The 11,357-nt window shown below is 39.5% G+C and overlaps 1 protein-coding gene across 1 annotated transcript; it reads left to right on the top strand.

Moving 5' to 3' along the window:
• Window positions 1-8,376: 8,376 nt before the first annotated feature.
• Window positions 8,377-10,001, top strand: LOC145863241 (uncharacterized). The gene is made up of 2 exons (XM_082968323.1): window positions 8,377-8,561; window positions 8,857-10,001. Exons 1-2 carry the CDS (start codon window positions 8,479-8,481, stop codon window positions 9,728-9,730), a joined length of 957 nt encoding a protein of 318 aa, XP_082824449.1. The 5' UTR covers window positions 8,377-8,478; the 3' UTR covers window positions 9,731-10,001.
• The last annotated feature ends 1,356 nt before the right edge of the window (window positions 10,002-11,357 follow it).

Genomic DNA, 11,357 nt, shown 5'->3' with positions numbered 1-11,357 from the left:
TGACTGTGATATGAGAGTTGTGTGACTGTGGTATGAGAGTTGTGACTGTAGTATGAGAGTTGTGTGACTGTGGTATGAGATTTGTGTGACTGTGGTATGAGAGTTGTGTGACTGTGATATGAGAGTTGTGTGACTGTGCTATGAGAGTTGTGTGACTGTGGTATGAGAGTTGTGTGACTGTGGTATGAGAGTTGTGACTGTGATATGAGAGTTGTGTGACTGTGATATAAGAGTTGTGACTGTGATATGAGAGTTGTGACTGTGATATGAGAGTTGTGTGACTGTGATATGAGAGTTGTGTGACTGTGATATGAGAGTTGTGACTGTGAAATGAGAGTTGTGTGACTGTGATATGAGAGTTGTGTGACTGTGATATGAGAGTTGTGTGACTGTGATATGAGAGTTGTGTGACTGTGGTATGAGAGTTGTGTGACTGTGATATGAGAGTTGTGTGACTGTGATATGAGAGTTGTTTGACTGTGGAAATGAGTCTTAATCTGTCGTTTGGATAGTAACATATAGAAATATGCTGAATCAGATGATTGAAATGTGGATAATAAATGATGATATTTTAGAAAGCAGCGGAAGGTCTATAGTTCCTGGGAGGCTTGATTTTGCCGTGGTCTTCTGGGAGGTTAGAGAACCGTTGAGGATCCCATGGTCATTGTCCGGGAAACAAAAGTTTATTTTTTGGTTCTGCTGGGAGTATGGAGAGCTGCTTCGTAGCTGTGGAGACTCCTTGAAAAAGAAAATGGAATGGTTGTCGTGACTACCTGAGAATTTCTTACGTTTTATATGGATTCTGTGAATATATGAAAATATGATGAATTGTATGTGTGTATAATGATTACTAGAGATTTGATAAAGTAATACTGGGAATATAATTAGACACAATTTAAACAACCCATATGTAGACGAACGTAGGTTTTGAGTTGGTGTCTTTAATGGATCATTTGATAAAGATGAGGGTTAAGCATTATTAAACTGTCTACAAAGTCTGGCCAGTTGTCTCAGAAACTGATGGGAGTGTGTCCACTTTAGGGTAAGTTGCCCTAAGTATGAAACTATAAAACGTCCGGGTACCTTAATTGAAATAAACTGCCCTTAAGGCGTAGGGTTCTTCCCAGTATGAGAGGAGTTGCTAGATTTATTGAATAAACCTTTTTCCATAAAGTTAGAGTGAACCAAGGTGTCTGACTAGCTGTTGATGTTGAAGAAGCGTCCCGTAAAGGTTCCTGGAGTTTAGGGGTTCTTCAAATTGAACATTGAAACTGTGGGGGAACCCCTATAAGTTCCTCAAAGAACATTTTGGGGTTCATTTTTTTAACTCTCGGTCCACCCTCCCTGCATTATAAAAAACATATTTTAATAACAACAATATTGACAATATTGATTTAGATAATTCATTGTTTATTTAGTGGCACCACAAATGTGAATTAATATTTACAAAACACATAAAAAATTGCAACATTTCTGCAGACATGTCAGACCCTAATAAATAATACATTTACTTTGTATAGTGCTTTTCATGACATTTAAAATATATAAATAATAATGATGTACAATAAAAATAACATTAAAAATGAATCATAGGTAAACTAACAATATTGTAGACTTGATGCTAAAAACAGATTTTTCAGCTTTAGTGTGTATATTGTATCCACTTAGTTATGTTAGGAAGTTTTCCATCTTTATGACTGGCCCTGGTAACTTCACCCCAAATTCTCTTATCCCCAGAACACAGTAACTTAACAACATAAGTGTTCTTCTGACATTTTGGGGAAATTTAACATAAAATAAAAAATCCAGCCGTAGCAGAGCCCCAAGTCCCATGGGGACGTCCTCGAGGGCCTGGATGTTCTCCCCATCAAAGGCCAGCGGGATTTCACTCTCATGGTGAAATGGATTTCCACCGATGTGCAGTAAAGGAGTGAAGAGCGGTGAAATCTGTGTCAACAAAAGTAAGAAAAGATTAATATAGATACAACTAACAAAGAACAGAACAATTGTTCAGCTGTAGTTTTATATAAGCATGCACACCTATGTTTATGAAGAAACAGATGATTGGTGCATAGGCATACCTTGTCACGGACATAAAGGCCACTCGGGTCCTCATTGAAGAGGTTGGGCAAGAGCAGAATCGCTGCTGTGGTCTCCAGTCCTAGTAAAGTAAAGCAATGATCTTACTACACTTGCTCCTTTTATTACAAAATACATTAGAGAAAGGGAAGGAATAAGAGCAAATACCTCTTCTGTATTGTCCTTCAGGGACTGTCAAAATAGCAGGATGATGTCCTCACCCCTGCCTCGCCTCTCTACCTCTGATAGTCCTTGAATTATCTTTTTGTCTATATCCATTCCATGGACTTGATTCATTTCTGAGAAGATCTGAAAATATCATTTGCACACATTTGTATGCTAATAGATGTCAGTTTGTATTGACTGCTATGTAGGTTAAATGTACACTTCAAATGCAGCTGTCCTACAACATATCTGTACCTTCTTCTTGATCCCAATTGCATTGTGTCCATGTTCTGTCCTATAAGAATTTCAAAGGAAGAGAAAATGTGTCAAAGAACAGTCTTACAAGAATTAAAACGTATATATATATATTAAATAAATATAGAAAGATAAATGGCATCAACATACAATGTAATGTAAAATAGAAGAACATATTGGAGAAAGCACTAGCCAATACAGTACTGCCATACAGTAACAGTACTGCCATACAGGCCTAATATCACATTTCAAGATATCTTTGTACACAAATTGTTCAATATTTTATCAGGCTGACTTGAAAGATTATACGCAACATTTTGCTGCGTGGCAATACTGTGTTTGGATTCTGAAGGGCATTTATACAAAAGAGGTAGTCTAGACACTGTATTAATACCATTATGCATTTGAATCCCATCTACAGCTACCAACTAAGATATTAATTTCCCTCCACAAGGGGACGGACATGTAACGTTTCAAAATGGGATAGTATTGTACTTGTAACGTTTCCAAAATGGGATAGTATTGTACATGTAACGTTTCCAAAATGGGATAGTATTGTCCATGTAACGTTTCCAAAATGGGATAGTATTGTACATGTAACGTTTCCAAAATGGGATAGTATTGTCCATGTAATGTTTCCAAAATGGGATACTATTGTCCATGTAACGTTTCCAAAATGGGATAGTATTGTACATGTAACGTTTCCAAAATGGGATAGTATTGTCCATGTAACGTTTCCAAAATGGGATAGTATTGTACATGTAACGTTTCCAAAATGGGATAGTATTGTACATGTAACGTTATGCCCCCTTGTGAGTTAATAGTATTGCATGCTGTAGCAGGTTATATAAAGAGGAAGACCTCCATTGACGATTCAGTTTGTTGTAACATCTCGTCTGGACAGGTCACCGTCCTTAGTTAGTTAGTTAGTTAGTTAGTTGGTTAGTTGGTTAGTTAGTTAGTTAGTTAGTTAGTTAGTTAGTTAGTTAGTTAGTTAGTTAGTTAGTTAGTTAGTTAGTTAGTTAGTTAGTTAGTTAGTTAGTTAGTTAGTTAGTTAGTTAGTTAGTTAACGAAGCTAACTTCAGCTAGTTCATTATCACAAAAGTGAAAACTGCTCTAGATTGGAAACTTACGTTAATGAGTGTAAAGCCATGTTGGCTTTATGGAAACGATATACAATATATGGGAAAGAATATAGTTGAGGAAATAATCCAAACCTAGTTGTGCCTAGTTAGGACATAACGTTAGCTAGCTAGCTAACGGTACTGTACTGTAGCTTATACAACGCCGACGGTCAAACCCGGCTTTCTAATATTTACCTTAATAACTATAGTAACGTTATGGAAGATATTCACAGAAAACCATCATTGTCTTCGTTATTCATTATTAGTATGTTATATTATTATAATAAATGATTTCGAGACATATTCAGAGCCAAACATCAACCCAACTTAACCTTTTTAACTGTTGTCGCATCCAAACTTGTCACCAGCGTTTTCAGTTGTAATTGCGAAGTTCCCAGAAGAAGTCCAGCAACAACGGAGGTTCCTCGATGAACCCACCTTCTAACAAGTTCTTTGAAGACACCTACCACACCCACCACCACCACAACTACAAAACCAACCATCACCAAACCTACCTACCACAACTACCACACCTACATACCACAACTACCACCCCTATCTACCACAACTACCACACCTACCTACCACAACTACCACATCTACCACACCGACCTACCACAACTACCATCAACACATCGACCACACCTACCATCACCATGTTCCTACTGTATATTTCATTACCACACCTACCAAACTTACCTACCACAACTACCATCACACCTACCACATCTATCACACCTACCATCACCAAACCTACCATACCTACCTACCTACCTTCACCACACCAACCATCACCACACCTATCACACCTACCCTCACCACACCTACCATCACCACACCCACCAAACCTACCTACCTACCAAAACTACCACACCTACCACAACTGTCACACCTAACATAACCACACCTACCATCACTATACCTACAAATACACCTACCATCTCACCTACCATCACCATACCTACCATCCACACACCTACCATCACCACACTTATCACACCTACAATCACCACACCTATCCCACCTACCATCACCACAAATACAATACCATAATTACTTCACCACATCTACCATCAGACCTACCATAACCACAACTACCGTGTTTTTCATGGTGATTAATTTTTACATATAGCCTGCAGTAACGTCAAGTAATGAAATGCGATTGTGTTATTTGAAATCGTAAACAAAACCAAATGATTATTTTTGCGATAGCATATATGAAATGTTTTACACTGTTAGAATGTTGCAGTCAAAATGACTGCTCATCAGCTTGATGGGGGGGGGGGGGGGGTCTTGAGGCCCAGCGGTTCCAGTGTTAACAGAGATCCTGAATCAGTCAGTTTGATTCTGAATCAGGAAGCTTGACTCTGAATCATGTGCAGTGTGACCACTGAGACTAAAGCCAACTCAATATGACTCCTGAGATCGACAGTTAATCAATTATAGTGTCTGTGAAAACAAACAAAATCCGTCAGTCTGGTGAGAGAGAGAGAGAGAGAGAGAGAGAGAGAGACTCTTGGTTTGACCACAAGAGAAGAGAAAGAAAACCTTTATGAGCTGAACAGTATGCCAGTGGAAGGGAGGACAGTACCAGGTGACCCAATTGAGGTTTGTGACTATTATGATTTCCATTGTAGCCAATTCAGTTGCAGTAATTCTATTACAGATTTTTTGGGTAATTCCGTTACCAATTTGGAATTACGAATTTGAACCATTTAACAAAGTTGATCTCAGAAAAATCACTATAAGTCATTTTTATTTCTACCATTTCTTTCATTATAATCCCTCCTCACTGAGTGAGAGAAATGTGAAAATACCTGAAAGTTATGTGGGTTTTTGGTAACGGAATTAAAAGGCACAAGGGAATTTTTCTGAAACTTAAAGAAGGTTAACTCTTTCTCTAAGACCAAATGTAAGTGTTGATATTAGTAGTCAGGGGTCTTTACGTCAACATGATTCTGTTTTTATGTAGTTTTGATATTGGACCTTTTAAGACTTTTTCTGGAAGATGTTTTCTAATATCCCTTTTCCCATGTTTACCCAGAAATCAAAGCCTTCACTGGTTGAAAAATGAATCTAGAGTTACATTTACCAAAAATATAGACTCTTAGATTTCATTTGACACCAAATTACACATGCTCATATGAACATCACATTGGTGCTCCTGGGTCCTTTTACATGGAAATGCCCTACTGTAACTCTAGAGATACAATCTATCCCCAACTAGTAATAAAGTGGTCGGGCTGGTTTGCCACTGGCCTCTCCAGCTTCAGGCTGAATCACACCCATGATGAGAGGAGGTTTACTGGAGACACAGGGAGAAACTACAGTCTGAATCACACCCATGATGAGAGGAGGTTTACTGGAGACACAGGGAGAAACTACAGTCTGAATCACACCCATGATGAGACTACCTTTAAGGCTTAAAGGTTTGGTTAATGTTAGGGTTAAGGTTAAGGTTAGGGTCAGTTTTAGGTTTCAGGTTTTGGCCAGACGGGCTGTCAATGGGATGTTGGTCCGAAAAGTCCATTTAGTCTTTCCCTTCTCAAACCTGTCCTCCCCCTAACCAGTTCATATCATGTATTCCACCACCAGCACACCTGATTCACTAATCAGAGGTTTTGATGATTAGTTGACCAGTGGTACAAAGTGGACTGGATCTAGGTGAACTATGTGGAGGGTCTTCCAGGGACAGTACAGTACAGACTGAGAAGCTAACAACAGTGTAGTTTACTCAACTCATTCACACTATCATGATTATTGTTTAGAGAGAAGATCAGCACAAGGGCATAAAGTGTAAGATATAGCAAGAGAGGACAATATGGTGCAAGGTAGCCAAAGTGGAATCAAAAGTCATAGGCCTAATCATCAATCAAATATGAAATATAAAACCAAAATATAATCTACATATAAAGACAACATGTCATCTACATGTGTTATAGAATAGCTCCCTTCTCACATCCCAGGTCATGTTTGGACTGGAACGTGACAACTCAACAGGCTATGCGCATCTCCCCAATAGCCTACAGACAACTTTCCTGAGTGCAATGTGATTAATGTGACAGATATGTACAGTATAATAAGCATAGTGAAGAAGGTAAAGATCCCACCTCTGACGCACAGCAGAGACATCGCTGCTGAGATTTCCCCTGGGGCAAGAGTCCCTCGACAATTTAAAAACACTCATTGCATTTCAATGAATGTACTCCCCAAACGCTTGTTGCATCGTAAACTATCCTCCCTCCCTTGGGACATTCAGCGGATGGATGATGCGCCGCTGCCATTTACTTGGATGAGAGGTTGGACGAACGCTCCTCCAGCTCACGATACGCAATGGTGGAGAACTACAGTGTGGTGATGTGTCGTTCACGAACGAACGGCTCTTTTTGAACGGATCTTTTTGTTGAACGTCGGGAACCGAAATGCATCGGTGAAAGATCCATTCATCTGACTCTCTGATTTGCATACTGCTACTACTGCTTGTTGAGCTCAGATCAACGTTTTTCTGCAGATAAATTACAACATCATTGTCTAAAGGGGGTGCATCCTCACTGCAGAAACAATACATAGTGGGGAGAGCGGGTCAATCTGGTCCACGAGGATTTATTTCATGCTTAAAAACGAGTTCTTCAATTGTTGACGCGCATTTCAGAATCGGACTTCATGTTAGCCTACCTTTTGGCTTTTACATTGAATATTTGGTGCCCAAGAGTTGTGATTGTATGTTTGTTTGTACAGTTATGGCTGTCCTGTTATTATTTTGTGTACTCACTAAACACCCACATTTGTATTTGTGTGGGAAATGTTTGTAGGCTATGGTTGCTGTTTGTATTTCATTGAACTTTAGGTCCATACAAAGAGAAATCACACAACATAGACTACCAAATAACCTTAGGCAAAAATACACGAAATAAAAGTCAAGTGAAAATGGTTATAAATGTCTTTATCAATTATGAGTAGCTCAACAATATCGACTTTTGGACACTGATGCGCAGGAGAACCCCTAGCTGTCAATCAAGCAGGCGCGGTGAACCGATTATGACGCGCAAGCGTTTCAAATGACGCAACAATACAGCTCCAAACCAGAGAAAGTTAATGCCAAAGATATTATTCGGTTCCACACTAAAACTGCGCTTTGACACGTGTGATTTGAGGTGAGTCAAATATTTACACAAGTTTACAATACATGAACCAACCGCTAGCCTACTTAGCCTATAATTCTGTCATGGTAAGATAACACATGTGAAGGTGAACGTTAATGTATTTGAAATCTTTTTTCTTTCTGACATTATAAAATACAATTATATCTTTGTTTTTTTCTGTTGCTATCAATCAGTCCATCTATATCTACTCTTCTGTCTGTCTGTCTTGCTGACTTATCTGTCTGTCTGTCGGACTATCTGTCTGTCTGTGTACTGTCTAGCCAGCATATGCCAGAAAGGTTCTTTCACACAGGCTCATATTAACAAAGTCTCATAGAAGGAGTGCTGATCAATAATCAATTTTGTCTTTTAAATCAAACTGATTACGTTTTGATGAACAGGGGGGATCTGATCCTAGATCAGCACTCCTACCCTGAAACACTTTGTGAACACAATCCAGGTGTACTGGGATTATGAAGTTGTGATGAGGTATTATTATATTACTTGTGCTGATGCATGATGGGTTGTAAGCGAGAGCTTGAGTACTGTAGTGTGTAGACTATTTCTGAATTCACTGACCTGGTGAGTAAATGTTGTGTACAATGGCCCCATCTAGTGACAGAAACATAGAAACACACATTGTTGCTGAACGAAGGCATCTCTTTATTTTCCAGAAATAAAACTTGTAGACCTTTCCTGCAGTCTCTGAGGAGATGGACACCTCTTCTTGTTCTGGACGATCTCCGTCTCCTACTGGGACTGTCTTCTTACCCCCTCCTATCATGTGGAACAGTCTGTAAGTCATTCATCACATAACCTAGCTCTGGTCCAGGGCATTATGTGCGGCTTGCTGAAGGAAGGCTCAGTGTCTGCAAGCTGCACGTAACGCCCTGGACCAGAGCTACACATTACCCACCTCTGGCCATCATGGACAGTCAACTCATTACATTCACGTACTGTAAGTCACAGTTGTGTGAGTTGTGTTATTAAAGACAGTTTAATTGCGCAGAGCTTTAATTATTATTTTAACGCTGTAATAAATTGTCTGAGTTCACTTCCTAAATAATGTGTTGACATTCATTTGCTCCCAGCTACAAGCAGGCAGAGATGGAGGTTCAGTTCCTGAGAGAAGAGAAGAAGACCTGTACAAAGAAGGAAGCCCACATGCTTGAGTTGAGAGGGAAGGATCGAACGATCCGAAATCAGAAGAAGGAGATGGACAGACTTCAAGTCTGCCTCTGGGAGGAGGAAAAGAAGAAGAGGAATGGTGGAATGGAGAAGGACAAGATCATTGAACATCTACAGTCTGAGACAGACCATCTCAGATCCCTTTTAAAAGAGGAAAGGAGGAGAAGAAGAGTAGAAAGGGGTCTAATGAATGAGTGGAAGGCTGAGATCCTGAGACTGAGGGAGTCAGAGAGCCAGAGAGAGGCAGAGAGCCAGTGGGAGGCAGAGAGACAGAGGGAGTCAGAGAGCCAGAGAGAAGCAGAGAGACAGAGGGAGGCAGAGAGACAGAGAGAAGCAGAGAGACAGAGGGAGGCAGAGAGCCAGAGAGAAGCAGAGAGACAGAGGGAGGCAGAGAGCCAGAGAGAAGCAGAGAGACAGAGGGAGGCAGAGAGACAGAGGGAGGCAGAGAGAGTCACAGAAGCGATGGAGAACCAGAGAAAAATGCAGGAGATCAAGAGAGTCAAACATCTGCTGGAGCTACTGATGGTGGATCTACAACTGGCCCACGTAAGACATGTCATTGTTATTATTAAATGGCCGTGTATATTCACCCAGCTGAAAATGAATGACGGTGGACAGCGGTACACTAACCCAATGTTAACTTTTATGCCTTTCCTTAACGTTAACCCTTACCTTGACCTCACTGAAACTATACCTAACCTTTACCTTAACCCAACCCTAGGTCCTGAACCTAACCTTCATTTATCTCAACCCCTATGCCTTTCTTCTGCCGGTTGAATATCCACTTCCTTATTAACATCATTACTGTTGTTGTTGTTGATAACTGTATGTGTGCAGGTTGTAAATAATTGCATTAGTGAAACTTCATTTGTAGGAGTAATTTCTACAAGCATAAACATCAGAGGCAACATTGTTATAACATCACACAAATTGCAACAGGAATTTCTCAAACCCCTAACTGAATGGGCAAGCTAGTTGTGTGTTTGTATTTGTCCATAAAATGTCTCATAATTCTTTCAAACATGTCAATACATTAATTGACAATGAATTGTCCAGATGAATTGATCAAAATAACCCTGCTATTGATGTTGTCCAGTGTTTGATTCAATTACCTAGGTCTAGGTTGTATTTCTATGTATCATTCTCTGCAAATCCTTTGAAAGTATGTCTTGGTCATAGATTATCACTAATTTCACCTTTTAAAATGAAGCAAGAGATAGAGAGATTGAGGCTATGGCAGAAAGTCATGGAGGATCAGCGACCAAGACTGGCCTGGAACAACAAACCTATTGAGACAGAAAGAGAGAGGGAAAGAGAGAGGGAAAAGGAGAGAGAAAGGGAGATGGAAAGGGAGAGAAAAGCAGAATTGGAAAGACAAGAAATTAAGAAGAAAGTGAAACAGGCAGAAGAAACGATAAAAGCGTTAGAACGAGAGATTGAGACATTGAAAGAGATGGAAAAGGAAATCATATTTGAAAGAGAAAGAGACATGTGTATTGCAGAGAATGAGAAAGTCAAACTGGTTAACGGAAAGGTAAAAGAGTTAGAGAGAGAGGTTGAGAGACTGAAAGAAGATATGACAACAAAAGAGATTCAATACAAAATCAAATTTGAAAGAGCGAAAGAAGCATATAGAAGACAGAATGAGAGAGTGAAACAGGTTAACCAAAATGTACTAGTGTTAGACAGAGAGGTTGTGAGAATGAAAGAAGAGATTAGATTGAAAGACGAGACTGAACCAGAGAGAACATTTGATAGAGACAGAGAGAGAGAAAATGATTGGAGACGAAGTGAAGAGGAGATGAAAAATAGAGTGGAGAGAGAGATGGAGATGGAGACAGCCCTCATCAATGACAAAAAGACGTCTGAATTGGAGGAAGTCTTCAAGAAAATCAAGGTACAGCTGCTAGAATTAGAAAATATGGAAACAGACGAATATAAATGGAAACAGAACCAAATGGACATGGAGGAGAAGATGGAGGGTGAGAACAACAAACAGAAAGAGGTAGAAAGAAAGAGAATGGAGAAAGTACCAAAACAGAGACAACAAGTAGATGAGAAGAAGAAGGAGTTGGAGAGCGAAGAAGAAGAAGAAAGATGTAAACAGAAGCAAATAGAGATGGAAGAGGAAGAACGAGAAGAAGAGAGACAGAGAGAAATTGAAAGAAAGAGAAAGGAGAAGAGACAAAAAAATATGGAAAGAGAAGAAGAGAGACAGAGAGAGATTAAAAGAGAGAATGAAGAGGAACTATTTAAACAGAAGCAAATAGAGATGGAAGAGGAAGAACGAGAAGGAGAGAGACACAGAGAGATTGAAAGAAAGAGAAAGGAGAAGAGACAAAAAAATATGGAGAGCAAACAAGAGAGACAGAGAGAGATTGAAAGAGTGAATGAAGAAGAAATA

The sequence above is a fragment of the Salmo salar genome, chromosome 02 (assembly GCF_965601325.2).
Source record: "Salmo salar chromosome 02, fSalSal1, whole genome shotgun sequence".
NCBI classification, from domain to species: Eukaryota; Metazoa; Chordata; class Actinopteri; order Salmoniformes; family Salmonidae; genus Salmo; species Salmo salar.
The sequence above is the reverse complement of the archived record's forward strand: the minus strand, read 5'-3'. Positions and strand labels throughout refer to the sequence as shown.